Source organism: Psammomys obesus, unplaced genomic scaffold, assembly GCF_907164565.1.
Source record: "Psammomys obesus unplaced genomic scaffold, mPsaObe1.curated_primary_1811, whole genome shotgun sequence".
NCBI classification, from domain to species: Eukaryota; Metazoa; Chordata; class Mammalia; order Rodentia; family Muridae; genus Psammomys; species Psammomys obesus.
The window spans coordinates 5,405,027-5,424,650 of record NW_026589137.1 but is presented as its reverse complement, the minus strand read 5'-3'; the positions used below and the strand labels follow the sequence as shown (position 1 = coordinate 5,424,650).

The 19,624-nt window shown below is 37.3% G+C and overlaps 1 protein-coding gene across 1 annotated transcript in view; it reads left to right on the top strand.

Annotated features, from left to right (window-relative positions):
- Positions 1–7,770, top strand: part of Htr2c (5-hydroxytryptamine receptor 2C) — a 355,498-nt gene extending 347,728 nt beyond the window's left edge. Inside the window, exon 5 of the mRNA XM_055605002.1 lies at positions 4,294–7,770. Coding sequence (XP_055460977.1) covers positions 4,294–5,123 — 830 coding nt within the window. The 3' untranslated portion in view covers positions 5,124–7,770. The remainder of the gene's footprint in view (positions 1–4,293) is intronic.
- The last annotated feature ends 11,854 nt before the right edge of the window (positions 7,771–19,624 follow it).

The window sequence follows — 19,624 nt, the reverse complement described above, 5'->3', positions numbered from 1 at the left end:
ATCTTTAAATAACATAATAATTAAGTTGCAAAAATATATATTTCCAATAAAATACACATAGTAGTAATATTTTTAATCCTTGAAATATATATTACTGAATTCAATGTTTCTATAATATTAAGTTGATTTTATATGCTTATTAAAGATTCATCTTATGTTAAATATAATTAATAATTATTACTATTTAAACCATTTTTCAATGTTTGCATAATATCTGACTCAATTAGTTGAAACAACACACGCAACTTATAGCATTACTGAATTATAACTTTTCTTTCATTGTTCCTAATATCCTAAGATGACATGGAATTACCAAAGATAACTTTGGAAATATTAAATTAGCTTTTTGTTGTGTTGTCTGAATTGGATTAAATTATATATGAACTACAGAAAAATTTTAAAATAATTGGATCATATGGTAACATATAAGAAACACTGAGGAAAAAACTAGGTTTTGTTATTGTAATTGTTATTGGCATATGGTGTCAAAAGTTTTTGATCTCTACTCTTGATCAAGATTGTAAAAAATATCAGTATATAGTCTTAAATTTAACTTTTCTGAAGTTAGCTTGATCAAAGAATAAATGTCTTTCTGAATTCTTATGAAAATAATGCATTTAAATTGTGTTACTGGAAGTAGTACAGTTTTTTACACTTAATGGTGTAATAATACATGCATTACTATTGCTTCAATTGAAGATGATAAGGAAGACATTGCATATCTGATAGATAAACTCTCCAGACCCTAAATAACTTTTCTTTGAACATAAAACAGGCATTCTCAATCTCTTTGGTTTAAGGACCCTTCATACTTTTTAAAACACTTAAGGGCTCCCAAAGACTTTTGTATATGTGGGTTATATATTATATCAATTATATAAAATTTAACGTTTATGATATAAGAAATGAAAAGTATAAAAGTACTTAATGGATGATTCTCCTTTAAATAATAACAAATTAAGCCTACTTGTTACATTTATGAAACTTACTACAATTTAAAATTTTTTGAGAAATGAAAACATTGTTTGAAGGTTTGAATTTTTAAATGTCTACTGATACAATAAGAGCTAAATTCGGAAATACACACATGCATTCAAAGACAAAAAAGAAATGAAAAAAAAAAGGAAGCTTGTAATCTGAGCACTCAGGAGGTGGAGATAAGTAAATCAGAAGTTCAAGGCCAAACTGAGTTACATGAGTTCTTTTCTATGAAACACCAAAAATATAATAAAAATTAGAAAAGAAAACTACCCCCACAAAAATTAAATCTCAGAGTCTCCCAGGGTCCTTGAAGCACACTTTGAAAACTGCTAACACTACCTGTTTAGTTATTAAAGTATCAAATGAAGTAATCTGTTTATGATGTGCCGTTATTAATGCTGTTCCTGTGACTGTTATTATTATTGATGATTTTCTTATTTTGACTTTAAAAGTTAATTTCTTCTTGTTTGGTGACTGCATTCATGGCTTCCAGAAACAAAACTTATAATTGTACAGACTTAGTAAAAGGGTTAAACTACTTGGAAAAAATATATCTATTCCTGAAAAAAATATTTTTCATCTCTATTATCCATAATATATATGGGTCAGAATCTGACACAAAAAATGGATGAAATAAAAGACAGCTATCAGATTTACTCTTTCCTCAATGTACATAAGACTATAAAAGAATGCTAGGTGTAAAATTGGCCTCATGGGGGCTCATGATTCTTTCACTCAGCAGCTAAAGTATCCTTTCTCTAAACCTGATGAGTCAAGTTCAGATACAGAAGGGTAAAACTAACACCTAAAAATTATCCTCTTAACTCTTAACTGTCCTCTGAACATAGGCATTCTATGGCATGCTCTCACACACAGACACATACACACACACACACACACACACACACACAGAGTGAGAGAGAGAGAGAGGGAGAGAGAGAGACAGAGAGAGAGAGACAGAGAGAGAAACAATTGGCCTCAAATACTCAAATACATAATAATGATCCCCCTTCTCCAAATTGTCTCTTGACAAAGGTTTCCTTAGATTCCTTAAGAAGGTGAGAAAATCTTTTAACAAATGTGAGCTCATCATACTCCAGGAGTGGATTCTGAGTGAGGTTAGTGTACACTGATCTTACAGCCAGTGTACGATGCCTTCCTTAGGGACTTCAGTTGTCTCTTAGAAGGCATTTAAAATAGCGAGAGCATTTTGTTTTTTTTAAAAAAAATTATGTATTTTTAATTTTTTTACAATTATTCACTTTAAATCCCTATTGTAGCCCTCTACCTCATATCCTCCTAGTCCCACCCTCCCTTCCTTTTCCCCATCCCTCTCCCCTATTCCACTGAAAGGGGGAGTTCTTCTCCTCTGCCATCTGTCCATAGCTTATCAAGTCCCATCTGGACTGACTGGATCCTCTTCATCTGTGGGCTGGCAAAGCTGTATCACCAGGTATAAGTGATCAAAGAGCAGGCAGAGATAACCCTGCTTCCATTACTAGGGAACCCCCATGAAGACAGCAGGACATCTAGGTCCTCTTCATGCATGGTCCTTGGTTGATGCATCAGTCTATCCAGGCCCACCTGGGCCCAGATTTTTTGGCTCTGTTAATCTCCACTTTTAGCAGAAAGTTGGACCTTCATGTCCAGGTACATCTACCTCTGTAGACATACCTCTAGGGAGACAGCAAATTTTCCAATCACTAGCTTCAGGATATGGTTCCCACAACTATGATCTGCTGAGCATCACTCTAGCTAAAGAATTCTTGAAAGGTATAATTGTCTATACCTTTCTTGTGGAATTCTCATCTTCCCTGCAGCCACAGAAAGATTTGAGTGTTTTTACTCAAGCCCCAATTTTTTTTTGCTTCAAGAATCATAGTTTGAACGGTGTCTCCAAGTTTATAACACCATTCCCTACTTCCCTACTTTCACACCTAGGTACCAATACGTAGATGGCTGTGGAGCAGTATCAGATGAAATCTTGTTCCACTGGTTCCTGTTTCTTATACTGTCATTTAGTTTTCTTTCTCTAGAGACTCATCGAAAATACTAGAATTTTAATGTCTAGGAAAAATACTTAATAATTTTCCAAACCCTCCTTTTATCATCTTCCCAGAGATTAAGTATCAATCATTATTATCTAGTTTTTCCTCTTTAGTCATTCAGTATAATATACTGCAGTTGACAAGGGATACTTGTGTCAGCTCGCCTGCCCTGAAGGTTTTAAATTGCTCATAGTTCTTCAGCTGGTCACTGAAGTCAGCAAATGTCTTATAGGGTACACTTCTACTTCCTCTCCCATTTTGCAATGTGGATATTAAGCAGCTCGAAGTCCCGCTATCTTATGATAGAATCTCACAGGAACAATCTGAGTGTGCCAACGTTTGACTTCTTGAGGATGCAGAAATGATAGATTAATATGAAGATTCCCTTGACAAGCTACCCCTGTGTGTTGAGCGGAGAATAGATTTGTGGTCTACCACAGTAGGTTATAAAATTTTTCAGAAGGTTTCAGCATAAGATCAGTGTCTGCTCCCCTTCCTTTAGTCAGGAATCCAGTTTATTTTCCTGGCAGACTACTTGTCCATATCCTTATGAATAAAAATTTTCTCTGTCGCTCTTCTTTCTCTGTCTCCATCTCCTTCCCTCTCTCTCTCTCTCTCCCATCTACCTTCCCCCTTTCCCTTTCTTCCACCCATCCCTAACCCTAGCCTACTGTCCTACCCTTGAGATACATCTTCAGCCTCATCCTGATTATTTATCTTGAAACCGTGATACTGATGCCCAAACACATAAATACAAACATTCACACACATGCACACACACACATACACACGCACATGCATTTGTGCAGACTCAGTTTCATGTGCACAGTCTTGCAGATAGGAGAAAAATACATAGATTAGCTTTTGCATAATGATGAAACAATACAGTTATGCAGTAGATGGAAAATGAGTGATCATAATGAGGACAATTGTGAAGCTATTCCTTGACCTAATAAATAACCACCAGGACAGTTGTAGGGATTATAAATAAAATAAAATGGACTGAATCCACTCTTAGAAGTAATCATATTTCCAATAGCTTATCTCAAAAATGGAGATTCTATACTGTTACAGCAATTCACGGAAAGCCATCGTTATCTATTGCACCGATACTTTGCCCAAGCTGCCTGGTATGCTGTGAATAGCTTTCAACAAACATTAAGACTAAATGCCTTTTGAAAAAATGGCAATTAATGACTGTGAAAAAGCCTGCTCATTCATGCCGTGTGCAATAATGACTTTTCTCATCTTTTTGTTCCCTTAGGTGTTTCAGTTCCTATCCCTGTGATTGGACTGAGGGACGAAAGCAAAGTGTTCGTGAATAACACTACATGCGTGCTCAATGACCCGAACTTCGTTCTCATTGGATCCTTCGTGGCATTCTTCATCCCGTTGACGATTATGGTGATCACCTACTTCTTAACGATCTACGTCCTGCGCCGTCAAACTCTGATGTTACTTCGAGGCCACACCGAGGAGGACCTGCCTGAAATCAGTCTGAACTTTCTGAAGTGCTGCTGCAAGACGAATATCAATGATGAAGAGAACACTGTGAACCCCAATCCAGACCAGAAGCCACCTCGAAAGAAGAACGAAAAGCATCGTAGAGGTACCATGCAAGCTATCAACAACGAAAAGAAAGCTTCAAAAGTCCTTGGCATTGTATTCTTTGTGTTTCTGATTATGTGGTGCCCATTTTTCATGACCAATATCCTGTCAGTTCTTTGTGAGAAATCCTGTAACCAAAAGCTAATGGAGAAGCTCCTCAATGTGTTTGTTTGGATTGGCTATGTGTGTTCAGGCATCAATCCTCTGGTGTACACTCTCTTCAACAAAATTTACCGAAGGGCTTTCTCTAAGTATTTGCGCTGCGATTATAAGCCAGACAAAAAGCCTCCTGTTCGACAGATTCCTAGGGTTGCTGCCACTGCTTTGTCTGGGAGGAAGCTCAATGTTAACATTTATCAGCATACCATTGAACATGTGGCAAGGAAAGCTAATGACACTGAGCCTGGCATAGAGATGCAGGTGGAGAACTTAGAGCTGCCAGTCAACCCCTCCAATGTGGTCAGCGAGAGGATCAGTAGTGTGTAAGCACAGCCTTCGCACAGGAGAGCTCTTGTAGGAAAGTTTTCCCCCATGATTTTCCTATAGATCTTATCTAATGTAAATATGGCTGTGTGACAAAACAGTGTTTTCATAAATAGCTTTGCAACCCTGTACTTAATAATCATGTGTTATCAGTGAGATTTGGGGTTCTATATTTACTGTTTATGATAGATGGAGACTAAGTTATTTTGATTCCTTGATGAATAATAATGTTTGTGTTTTTCTCTCCTTTCCTTCCTTATTCTCTCCCCTTGCTCCTTCTTTGCTTTCTTCCTTCCTACCTCTGTTTCTTTTGTGAATGTGGAAATGTTGATGTTTATCTCAGGTGGCATTTGCAGGAGACCAAAATGATGCACATGACTGTGCTCATATTTCAAACCTAAACTGATGGACTCAGTGACATATTTTCCAGAGTAACAATATAAATATGTACTTTAAATAGTCGTTCTGCTCATCTATACACATAAACACAGTAAGATAGTTTCTGCCCATTGTGAAAAATATCCATCAGTGAGTCAGAGACAGAATTAAACTTTGTTGTTACACAGTGGGGTAAAATTTGACATTGTCAGAATGTTGTGTCAGTTTTTCACTGCAATGTCTGTCCACAAACATAGTGGTATTTTAACATAGCAGCTGTTTAACCAGGACTACAGAAGTGGAAGGATGCTAAAGAGATATACAACCAAACAGCTTTTCACTTCTTAAGGACAGTGTTCAAATTCTGATTATTATAACAAGCAAACTGGAATTAGTGTTTCATTCTGGTCCTTAGTAAATACCTAATTCTAAGACTAAACTTGGAAACAAAATCAGTCCCACAGTGATTTCCCAATCCAGGGTTCAACATCAATTGGACTTGGATCTCAGAATTCTGGAAATTCGTGTGCTACACACAAAGTGAAATTTGCATTTTTGAGCCTTATTAAAATATTTTCTTAATTATGGTACTTCTATCTATAGGACCCAAATTAGCAGTCCATTTTTAAGTAAAACTAGTCTGAGAAGGGTAAAGAACTGTGAACTTGGAAGTTTTACTTGATTAAGGACTACTGAATTAGGCCCTTAGAATGTGAAAAAAAAAGTAATTTAAAAAGACGCTTTTATTGAACTCTAGGAAAAATAGAAATACAGAGTTTCCATGTGGATTTTAAACAAAATTTATCTCTAATTCAGATCCTTCCAAACTCTCTAGTGCAGGGAAAGGCTGCAGCTAAATTGTGAATGTCGCAAGCTCTCCATTGTACTGCAATTACCTACTAGAACTTTAAATATTTTTTCAAATTTAGTGCTGTGTTCCAATAAATGTTGGACATTGTTTCATTTGTGGGCCTGCTGCTCTCTAAAAATTAAGTACCATTTTAATAAAACTGAAAAACATGAAAAGTTTTCAAACATTGCTCAAGTCAGATCATTAAGCCTATGCTGTGTGTAGGGTATACACATGTTCCCAATAATCATGTTTCCATGTGTGTCCATTTCACACAACTGTGGAAAAATTTCTGAAGAATTCATCATTTTAGTACTTATGTCAGACAGATATTGTACACCTTGGAGTCGGCCTCTTAGGATCTTGAAATCAGTAAAGGTCGGATCTGAATTTCAAAAAAACCCTGTGTGTTCTCAACACACAGCATAGATAAATTCAACAGTCTGCTACAGGTGCAGACTGGGAGAGTGGCTGTATTTGAGGAGACTCAAAAAGTCTCTTATTTGATTTACAACACTGCCAAATGTCAGTCAATTCCTTGAGCATGCCCAAACATGATAAGAAAGTAAAGGCTACCTGCCTGTTAGGTCAGTTGAACTGCATGTTAAAACAATTACCTGAAATTGAATGAGATGACCTACTTCTCATTAAAATGGATATGTCAGAAGACAGACAGCATGCATTGAGCGTAAGTTCTGCACATACAGATGGTGCCGTGCATGTACGCCATGTATGTTGCATGAATCCACTGATCAGTATCAATGTGAGCTAGAGATGCTAATATAGGAAGTGCTGGAGAAAACTTCTTCGGCAATGCATAAGAGACACTCAGATCTGAAGTATTGTATTAGAGAAAATTGGAAACGTCTGATTTCTTTCATATCTATCAGGGCAAGCTCATAGCACATGTTTTACAAAGAAACAAAGGATAAACCACGGAGTTCCAAAAGCACTAGCAATAAGTTGAATGATAGCTTATAGCACATTTGTTAATAATTCTTATATCATCAAGTAGTAGTACTTAATAGTACCCAACAGAGCAATTATCCTCAACTTGTGTGCTGATCGTAAGTTCTGTGTAAGTTCTGTATATTCCAAAATGAATATATATACATTCATTTCAAAATAAATCTTACAGTTCAATGTTAAATCTACAAACTTTTATAAATGTTTTAAAACAGCTCATGTGACAAATGTAAACGTGGTGAACTTACTGTTAAATCATTTTGATGTACTACTATATACATATACTGTTTAAGACAAGTGCAACAGACTGCCTTATATTATTTTCTGTAATTTTCCTCCTTTGTCAAATGGTATTTTTTGTCAATGGTTGCAAAGTATTGTCTTATTTCTCATTCCTGTATGTTACCTTCTCCTGAGTTTTGTGAGACTTCTTCTTAATTTATTAAATTTATTAAATGATGCCTAGCATGTCATGTGTCTTTCCCTCCTTTCCCGTGCACTGTTTCAGTATAAAAATCTACTTATCAATTAAAAACGCTGAGTGGGTAGGGAGGGTGGAAAGATCTAGAAGGACTTGGGGGAAGAAAAGAGCATGATCAAAATATATTTGAATTTAAAAATTGTTTTAAATTCTAAAAGTATAACTAAATAATAAATTGATTCTTCTGAGCTTATAAAGGTAAACAAAATTAAAAATATTTCTTTTTCTGAATAATCATGTCTGTGTTCTAAAAGAAATGAGAAGAACAACAGCTAAGGGGGTGGTTAGTTAACAAAAGCAACACTAAACATTTCTAAGAGTGGGGAGGCTTCCCTTCTCTGAAGAGTAAAAGAGGAGGGATAGAAGGAAAATGGAGGAAGGGTGAGGCTGGGAGGAAAGGAGGGAGGGGGTACGATGCCAAATTATGCCATCTTCTTTTTCTGATCATGGCAGTGGAGGAAAAATGGGCTCACATTCTGTCCTTGATAGTTATCATCACATCTTCTCACCAGACCCAAAACTCCTCAAGGACAGACAGGACCATCTATCTTTTCCCCCTCCTCCTCCTCACCTCCTCCTCCTTCTCCTTCTCCTTCTTTTTTCCCAAGACAGGGTTTCTTTGTGTAAGATGCCTGGCTGTTAGATCAGCCTGTCCTCCATCTCAGAGATCCCCCTGTTTCTGCCTGAATTAAAGGATTGTGCCACCACTGACCAGCATTGACCATCATCTATCTTATTGATGGTTTTATCTCCAACATGTAGAAGCTACTCTACAGTACTTTCAACAAATACATACACGTAGATAGCTAAGTTATGTTTGTCAGTGGCACCTTCACCTTAACTTTGCCTCTCAGTACAGATTGCTTAGGCAGATACCTGAAATTATCAGAGCCAACATACAGTGTAACATTTTCTTGTACCTGAAGCCAAAGCTGACAAAATGCATCAGACTTTTCTTTCAACATAAATAATATGCATGTGATGAGAGAGCCAAAATAATGCTGGTCTGAGTTCAGTTCTAGGAGAAGAAAGCATTGGTGATTCATTCCTTTGTAAACATGAATGAATTGGTTCACAGAAATTGAACAGCCACCTGAATCAGCAGAGACACTGCTATGCAAAGCCAGAATAAATCATTAATTCAAGGTCTTGCTAAGACGAACAGATTGACCTAGGACATAATATAGCCCACAGTTGACCTTAAACTCAATCTCCCTTCTCACTTCCCTGAGTGCTGGGATTACAAGTGTACACCAAACATGCCAGGGCCCAGAAATGCCTTGTACTGCCAACACTAGGAGCAGTGTGTGCCTAACACAGCAAACCATAGAGAAAGGGCAAGTGTGTATGTGTGTGTGTGTGTGTGTGTGTGTGTGTGTGTGTGTGTGTACGCATCAGGGTATATCATGGCATGCATTTGGAAGTGAGAGGACCCCATTTTGGGAAATGGTTCTCTCTTTCCACCTTGTTTTGAAGCAGAGCCTCTTCTGTCTCTGCATTGTCTACTTCAGGCTAGTTGTTTAACCAACTTCCAATATTCTGGTTGATTTGCCTACCGTGCCCTTTCATCTTTTATTGAAATTACAAATGTGTGTCATCACTTCTGGCTTTTTACATGTATTTCAGTGATAAAACTCAGATCATCAGGCTTGTTCACCAAGTGCTTTTATTTTCTGAGCCATCTATCTACTTCAAGACTCTATTTTTATTTTTATTTATTTTTTTATATACCAGTAATGGAGTTACTACTGCTAGTGGAGCAAAAGGCAAAATATTGAAGTAACCCAGTCCATAGAACCAAACTACTCTCACAGGCAGACAGAAAAAGATGCCGTTTGCCATAAAATGGCAGTAGGCACTGCTTCTGTGCTCCCACTTATAACAGTGTAACTTCTAGAGCTGAGATTCATTTCTCCTTGCATGTTATCCCTACACTTATATAAAAACACTACCTAAAAAGCTGAACATTTTGGAAAGAGATATTCATACAAATCTCCAAGAGTAGATTGTATCAAAGCAATTATCAAATATTTTGTGAACTGTAGCACACTTACAACATCAATAATACTAATATAAAGCATTGACTGTGGTCTTTTTTATATAAACCCTGGAAGGAAGATAACTTCAGTATGTGTTAACATGTAATCTTGAGATCTGTATGCCTGGAGGAAAGGAAGAAAGTAGAACACAGCACCACACTTACAAGAAAGATTTGTTACCCCTTGTATCTTTAAATTTTCTTTAAAAATTAAATTGAATTCTGTAAAATAAATTAAAAAAGATAAACACACCAGTGTTTCACTTTCTAACTTTGTATGTATTCATCAACTATTATACCAGATAGCATAATAATGATGTGATGTCTGACATTTAACCAGCTCCACAGGCTGCTTTGAATTTGGCTTATCCCTTCAGACTTGTTTCAAATGGAGGTGAGAGGGCCAGGCCTTAATATCTCCAGTGTACTCAGGAGAGATGTGTGACATTATCCTAGGCTGTTGTCTCCAACATTTTCAGCTCTCTCAAACTGAAAACAATCAGCCCCAACCCTCTCATCACTTCCCGGGGAATAACCCCTTTGCCCTACTTTTACCATTGACAAAGAAACCTGGACTGGTAAATGCAGGCACAGTTATATTAACTCTAAGATGTATGTATGTAATGTGGGCAGCTTAGAATTCTCATATGTTTACCCAGAGCCTGAGGTAAAACTCAGAATTCACTCTTTGAGTGGGAGGAAATATCCTTCTCATAATGAACCTCAACATACCTCTGATACATTTTCATGTGGACTTTTCAGTCTTAAAGAGGAAAAATTGTGATTCTTTCAAGTGTTTCAAGGAAAATGGAAGATGGGTTCTAAAATAAACTATGATGGGGTGAGGACCTCAGTCACCAATGGCCTCTAAACCTATTGATGTCTATTCACCTACTTTAACAAGATTAGATAATTATCCTAGCTAAAAAAAGGCTTAGACCTTATTAACATATTTAACTAATAAGTTACCAATTGTTTCTTTTATAAAAATCAAGATTAATCTCGATGAACCAGAGTCCATTTTCTTTGTAAGAAAATGTGACATAGCCATCAAAAAGGCTCAAAGGAAAAAGAAAAACAGCATGCTATAGTTTGGATTACAAATGTTTGCCAAAGTTCCCTGTGTTAGATGCTTAGTCCATAGTGTGACACTATTGGAAAGTGGTAGAAACTTTAAGAGAAAAGACAGGCTGTTTTAATTACTTTTTCTGCTACTATGAGAAAATATAGTCAAGGTAACTTAAGGGAAAAGATGTTTGTTCTGCCTTATGGTTCCAGAATATAGTCTCTCAGAACAAAAATGCAGGTCAGAGCACCAAATTGGTTGTCGGAAAAGGAGATAACCTGAAGGTACTCTTCAGAATAACCTTTATTAAGATAGAGAGCCTAATACTTACGGTATGGGGCATGATTCAATTCGGCATTGAAGCAAGAAGGCAATAGGGAGAGATAAAGCATCATGTCACATGTAACACAATGGGACCTTGCAAAGTAAAACAGGGCTGTCCTTCTAAACCCAGAGGAGAAGTGGGTTTAGAGAGATAGCTAATGTGTATGATCTGATGAGTTCCTGATGAAAGACACAGTCCTTTTAATTCCCTAGGGGAAAGGGTCACCATATTATAGTAAGACAGGAGCCTTCAAGGCCCTTCAGAAAAGCCAAATGGCAAGAGGTTTCTGACTCCTATAAGTTTCCAGAAAGTGGCAGGAAGTTCCACACAGTGAGATTTAATCTGAAATGGTCTCCATACCACAAGGTATCTGTTGAAGAGAGCTAGGCTTGCTCACAGCTTCAAGTGTGAGGAAGCAAACAGCCAGGGGAAGGAGGGAGGATGTAAGAGCCTGGCTTGATTTCTGGAAAAGGACAGGAACTTAGACCGTGTGTGATCTAATAGACTCCATTATTGGAGAGAATGAGACAGTAAAAGTTTGAAGCAGCTGGTCACATTGTGTCCAGTTAGAAAGAAGAGAGAAATGAAAGATGGTACTCAGATTTCTCCTTTTCAGGCAGTCTAGAACCCAAGCCTAGGCAATGGTGACATTTACTTCAAGGATGTGTTTTCCTACTTTAATTAGCTGAGTAAACATAATCCTTCAGAAGCATACCCACCATTTAAATAATCACTCACAGATGTACCTACAGCCTTGTCATCCAGGTGAATTCAGAGCTTGTCAAGTTGACAATTATCATTAATCATGATAGACGGTCTGAGGACATTGGGAGATGATTCCCAATAATACCCTGAAACCACAGATCCTTCCTTTTCTGCTTTGATCCTTGTATCATGATATAAGTGGTTTTGCTCTATCACATACACCTGCCACATTGGGTTGCTTCACCACTGATCAAAAGCAGTGGAGACCATCTAGAATGACTTCCAAAATTGTGAACCAAGATGAATAACATCTCTTTTTAAGTTAATGATCTCAGACATCTCTTTATAGTGATATAAGCCTAACATGCAAGCAAATTACCAATCCTAAAATATACTAGGACCCTGGATTATAGAACTAGCAATAATATACATGAAAGCTGACTCTGAACTCTCAAATAGTTTAATGCATCAATTCTTTGATTTTTTTTTGTTTGTTTTGCTTCCGCTTGGTTTGGAGTAACTGAAATATTCTTACTTGTGGCTAAGCACATACTTACCCCTGAGCTAACCCTGAGACTTACTGTATGATCTGCTTTGGTAACTTTTTCTGGGGAGACATAAACAAAAGTCTAGTAGATACAGAACCTACAACAGACCAAGGAAAGGATTTCACCCATGACTTTATTGCTTACATGAACATGGGCAAAGGAAACACTTGAAGGTTCCTGGGTGATTTCAAAGCAGCTACAACAAAATAAAGCCCCACCTCATTATAGACAAAGACCATATGGAACCTATATCACATTCAGTTAATATTCTGTTTCCTATATCTATCTATCATCCTCCAAGAAAATTTATGGCTGAGGGGGAGGTAGGAGAGAGTAATAACTAGAACACCTTGTGGATCTTCCCCTTTGCCCCCTACTGTGTTAACGGCACCTTTCCCATTAACATAGATCTGGTTTCCTATACATTGTGTTGCTTGTTTTATTGCCATGGATGCTAGACCAAGGTAATCACAAATCCAAGATGGCATGTCAATACCACAACATATTTAAAAAAATTAATTGTAAAAATATAAACATGTTTTTAAAATAAATATTTTAAATGAGAAGTTAATATGTCTGTAAGTATCAGAGATATAGATTCATTTATGGTTTAGAACATGGAATCCCAAAGCATGTCACATTGTCACACTAGGTACTATCAACTCAAGGAGATTGGTATTCTTCAAAAGCAAGAAGCTCTGACCTTTAACTGTGTCCACCTATCCTTTCTTTCTCAACGTACATCATAGAATGCAGAATCCATCTCTCCAGAAAACAACTATACAACCTACAAATGCCACACATGGTATATACTCACTCATAAGTGGTTATTAGACATATAATACATGGTAAACATACTAAAATCTATACTCCTCATGAAGCTAAACAACAAGAAAAACCCTAGGGAAGATGCTCAATCCACATTCAGAAGAAGAAATTTGATAGACATCGGAAGCAGGAGAAGACAGGGAACAGTACAGGAGCCTACCACAGAGGGCCTCTGAAAGACTCTACTGATCAAGGTCTCTAAGCTGAGGCTGAGACTCAAAGTCAAACTTTGGGCAGAGTGCATAGAATTTTATGAAAGAAAATGGAGATAGAAGGACCTGGAGAGGACAGGAACTCCAAAAGTAGCCCAACAGATTTAAAAAAAAAAAAAAAAAAAAAACCTGGGTCCAGTTGTCTTTGCAGAGACCAGTATTCCAACTAAGGACCTAAAACCCCTGCTCAGATGCAGTCCATAGTAGGGTGCCTAGTAAGGGGAGCAGTGGCTGTCTCTAGCATGAACTCAGTGGTAGGCTTTCTGATCACTTCCCACTGAGGGGTTCAGCCTTGCTAGGCCACAGAGAAAGACAATTCAGCCAGTCCTGATGAAACCCGATAGGTTAAGGTCAGATGGAAGGGGAGGAAGACATCCTTTATCAGTGGACTAGGGAAGGGGTATAGGGGGAGAAGAGGGAGGAAGGGTAGGATTAAGAGAAAAAGAGGGAAGGGACCATAGCCAGGATACAAAGTGAATAAATTGTAATAAATAATAAAATGTAAATTTATTTTTTTAAATGATCACATGTTTAACTGAGAAAACTCTTGGGTCAGGGAAGAAATAAGGAAAGAAATTAAAGACTTCCTAAAATTCAATGAAAATGAAGACACAACATACCCAAACTTATGGGACACAATGTAAGTAGTGCTAAAAGAAAAGTTCATAGCATTAAGTGCTTTCATAAAGAAAATAGGAAGGTCTCATACTAACAAATTAACAGCACACTTGAAAGCTCTAAGGAGAAATAAAAAAGCAAACAAACCCAAGAAGAGTAGACAGCAGGAAACAATCAAACTCAGGGCTAAAATCAACAAATTATAAACAAAGAGAACAATTCAAAGAATCAATGAAAATAAAAGCTAGTTCTTTGAGAAAATCAACAAGATAGAACAACCCTTAGCCAAACTAACTGAAAAGCATCGAAACAAGATCTAAGTCAACAAAATCAGAAAAGAAAAAAGGGGGCATAACAGATACTGAAGAAATCCAAACAATCAAGAGGTCTTACTTCAAAAAATCATGTTCCACAAAATTGGAAAATCTTAATAAAATGGACAATTTATTTCATAGATTCCACTTTCTGTAAAACAAGATCATATTAACAATATAAATAGTTCCGTTACCCCTAAGGAAATAAAAACAGTCATTAAAACTCTCCCAACCTAAAAAAGCTCAGGGCCAGATGCTTTCAGCACAAAATTCTATCAGACTTTCAAAGAAGAGCTAATAAAAATTTTCCATAAACTATTCCACAAAATAGAAACAGAAGGAACATTGTCAAACTCATCCTATGGGGCTACAGGCACCGTGATACCTAAACCACACAAAGACACTACAAAAAAAATTTTTTTTTCAGACCAGTTTTCCTTGTGTACATTGACACAAAAATACTCAATAAAATACTCACAAATAGGATCCAATAACAGATCAAAAACATCATCCACCATTATCAAGGATGCTTCATCTTAGGCATGAAGGGGTGGTCCAATATGTGAATGTACATTGTATCCATCAATGTAATCTACCATATAAACAAACTGAAAGAAAAAAAACACATGGTCATCTCATTACATTCTGAAAAAAACATTTAACAAAATCTAACACTGCTTCATGTAAAAAGTCTTGGAGAGAGCAGGGATACAAGGCACACAGCTAAACACAATAAAGGTAATATACAACAAGCATATAACCAGCATCAAATTAAAGACAGGGAAACTTAAAGCAATTTCACTGAGATCAGGGACAAGAGATGACTACCCACTCTCCCCATATCTCTTCAATACAGTACTTGAAGTTCTAGCTACAGCAATAAGAAAACTAAAGAAGATCAAGGGGATGCAAAATGGAAAAGAAGAAATTAAAGTATCCTTATTCACAGATGGTATGACAGTATACATAAGTGGCGCCCAAAATTCTACCAGAGAAGTCCTACACCTGATAAACTCCTTCAACAAAGTGGCTGCACACAAAATTAACCACCACTACCCCACCCTCCTGCAAGCAAACAAACAAACAAACAACAACAATAAAACAGTAAGCCTCATGCATACTCACTGCAAATGGACTGAGAAAGTAAGGAAACACTGTTCACAATAACCACAAATAATATAAAAAATATAAAGTATCTTGCTGTAACTCTAACCAAGCAAGTGAAGGGCATGCCTGAAGAAACTGAAGAAGATATTCGAAGATGGAAAGATCTTCTGTGGTCATGGATTGATAGCATTAACATAGTTAAAATTGGCCATCCTAAGCAAAAGCACTCTACAGATTCATTGCAATTCCCATCAAAATACCAACAAAATTATTTGCAGACCTTGGAAGAACAATTTTCAACTTCATATAGAAAAACAACAGCAACAAACCAGATTAGCTAAAACAATCCTGTAAAATAAAAGACCTTCTGGAGATATCTCAATCCCTGATGTCAAGCTGTACTACACAGCAACAGCAATAAAAACTGCATGTTGCTGGCATAGAAACAGACTGGTGGAAAAATGGAATCAAATTGGAGACTCAGAAATAAAACTACATACCTACAGACACTTGATTCTTTGCAAAGAAGCCAAAACCATCTGAAAGAAAAAGACAGCATCTTCAAAAAATGGTACTCATCTAATTGGATGTCCACATGTAAAAAATACAAATGGATCCAGATTTATCACCTTGCTCAAAACTAAATTCCAAGTCAATCAAAGATCTCAACATTAAACCAGAAACATTAAAGCTATAAGAAAAAGTAGGGATCAGCCTTGAACCAATTGTCACAGGAGACAACTTCCTGAACAACAACAACAACAACAACAAAACATTTGAGGCTCTAAGATAAGCAATTAATAAATTGGACCTCATGAAACTGAAAAACTTCTGAAAAGACACTGACAATAGAACAAAACAGTAGAGTAGGGATTGGGAAAATATCTTCAACCTGATATCTCACAAAGGGCTAATATAGAAAAAAGGAATAAAAGGACTCAAGAAATTAAAAACCAACAAACAAAATAACTCAAATAAAAAATGGGATACAGAGCTAAACAAAGAACTCTCAATAAAGGAATCTCAAATGGCTGAGAAGCATTGAAAGAAATGCTCAGTGTCATTATTCATCAGGGAAATGCAGATCAAAATGACTCTGAGATTCCATCAGAATGGCTAAGATAAAAAATTCAAGTGACAACACATGCTGCAGAGGAAGTAGAGAAAGGGAAAAAGTCCCTCATTGCTGGTGTGAATGCAAACTTGTACACTCACCTTAGAAATCAATCTGGCACTTTCTCAGAAAACTGAAAATAGCTCTACCTCAAGACACAACTGTACCACTCCTAGGCATATACCTGAAAAACGCTCCACCATACAACAAGGACATTTGTGCAGCTCTTGTTAATAGCAGCTTTATTATTTGTAATAGCCAGAAAATGGAGACAAACCAGATGTCCCTCAGCCGAAGAATGGATAAAGAAAATGGGGAATACTTACACAATGGAATACTACTCAGTAATTAAAAACAAGGAAAACATGACATGTGCAGGCAAATAGATGGAACTAGAAAATATAGTGAGTGAGATATCCCAGAAACAGAAAGACACACATGGTATGAACTCACTTATAAGCGGATATTAACCATACAGTACAAGATAAACAAACTACAATTCACACACCCAAAGAATCTAAGCAATAAGGAGAGCTCAAGAGAGGATGCTTAACTCTCATCCAGAATGGGAAATAGAATAGACAGCAGAAGTGGGTGAAGAGAGGAAACAAGAGTAAGAGAGAGACTGGGAAAGGGAATGAGAATGGGGATCAGACAGGAGAGAACAGGGGCTGGAGACTCATAAATAGAAAAGAGAACCCAAAGGAGAGGTCATCTCTGAGCCAATTTGGAGACCTAGGACAGGGTAGTCTCTTGAAAGGATATGGGGGTGACTCTAGGTAAGACTCTTAATAACAGGGATCATGGAGACTAAAGAGACTACCTCCTAGTTAGACAGTACTTCTAATGAAGGAAAGGGGACACCAATCCACCTACAAAATCTTGACCCAAATTTTACCCTTCCTATAAGATGTGCAGGGATAAAGACAGAACAGAGATTGAGGGAATGTCCAACCAATGCCCAGACCTCTGACATGATTAAGAATACTCTGCTATGCTTGCAGAGGGGAGCCTAGCACAGCTGTCTTTTGAGAGGTCCACCCAGCAGCCAATTGAAACAGATCCTGACACTCATATTCAAACATTAGGTGGAGTCTGGGTAGCCTTGTGGAAGAGGTGGGGGAAGGATAGAATGACAAGGAGGGGACAAGACCTCCACAAGAAGACGAAGGGAGTCAAATAACCTGGGCCCAGGAGTACTCATGAAGACTAAAGGACCAACCAACAACCAAGCATGGACTAAACCTAGATCCACTACACATATGTACCAGATAGGAAACTTAGTTTTCATTTGGTTCCCTAGTAATAGGAGTGAGGACTGTCTCTGACATAAACTCTGTTGCCTGCTTCTTGATCATGAATTCCCCCTTGTGAGGCTGCCTTGCCAGGCCACAGGGGAAGAGGACACATCCAGTCCTGATGTGACTTGATGTCTGGGGTGGTTTGGTGGAGAGGGACTCCAGATTTCTGAAGAGTAGGAGACAGGGGATAGGGGGAAGAAATAGGGAGGGATTAGAAGGAGAGCAGGTAGTTGGCTACTATCAGGCTGTTAAATGAATAATAAAATTAAAAAAAAAAGAAATTCTAACTATGAAAAACATGAATTTATGAGCACTTTCTAAAAATAAAAGCCACCTTAGACATTTTATAGTTTTGCCCTAAGCATAAAACCAAGTTCATACAATCATTTAACTGATAACTAAAAAAATCATAAATATTCCTTGTGAAAAAAACAAACCCAGAATCTCAAATGCTTTGCCCATAAGATCTAGTATATAACATAAAATTGCTAGATGTTTTAAGAAACAAGGAAATGTCACTCAAAATCTAGGAAACAACATCAATAGAAAAAAAAAAGGAAATCCTCAATCTTGTTCATATTTTACATTAAAATTTAAATTTGAAAGGAGCATAAATAAAGCATAACTGTCTGCAACAGACTTATGGAGACATAGTCTCATGTAGCCCAAGCTGGCCTTGATCTCACTTTGTTGTCTAGACTAGCCTTGCACTTCCAGTTATAACAGAGAAGGCAGGAAAACAGGAGCCTGAGGTGGTTGATTACATTGTATCTACTGTCAGGAAACAGAGAGAAATGGAGGCGGATGCACAGCTCATCTTATCTTTTTCATTCAGTCATGGACTCCTCTAATTCATGGTACAGTGCTGCCCAGACTTGGGGGATAATCTTCCTACTTCAATTACAGACATGCTGGAGCTTTGTTTCCATGGTGATTCTAAACCTTATCACAGTGAACAGCAAGATTACCCATCACCCAATTCAAGCAATCAGTAACGACCTAGGTGTTATCAGTATTTTCAAAAATACCCCCCCACACTTATTAGAAGTAGAATGCCAAAAACCAAAACCAAAGAGAATTTTATATTTTGAGTTTGAACTTTTTCATTCTTATGAACTGTTATGTCTCAAACCAAGGAGGAATGGCTAAATAAAGTGCTTATTAACATATCAAAGCAGACTCTGGCCACCAGATTATCCCAGCATCCCTCAGTCTCTACCTATTACAAGGAACCTCCTGGCTAGCATAACCCATCCCATACACTAATCTCCAACCCAGGGACAAGGTTAGGCTGCCCTTCCCCAACAGCTCTTCTCTATATAATCCAGCCCCTTGGCTACACAGGTCTAGTAGCTTAGATTTTTCAAACACCTACTTTATTTAAGATTCTTACTTTCTAATAAGTACACTGTGTTTGAACCTATACAATTACACATCAATAAAACTTTTTAAGAGGCAGAAAGGCTCCTCCTCCAAAGCCAAGGCCCTAAAACTAAGCTCAGTCACAGAAAGGCATGTATTTGTGCAATCTCTTCAGATTGCAAAAGAAAAAGCAACTCACTCAAACACAGACTCCAGATCACAGAACAGTCGACCAAAGTCAATGGGTGCCAAAGATGGAAAACAGATCCATCCTTTCCCCTGCAATTACTT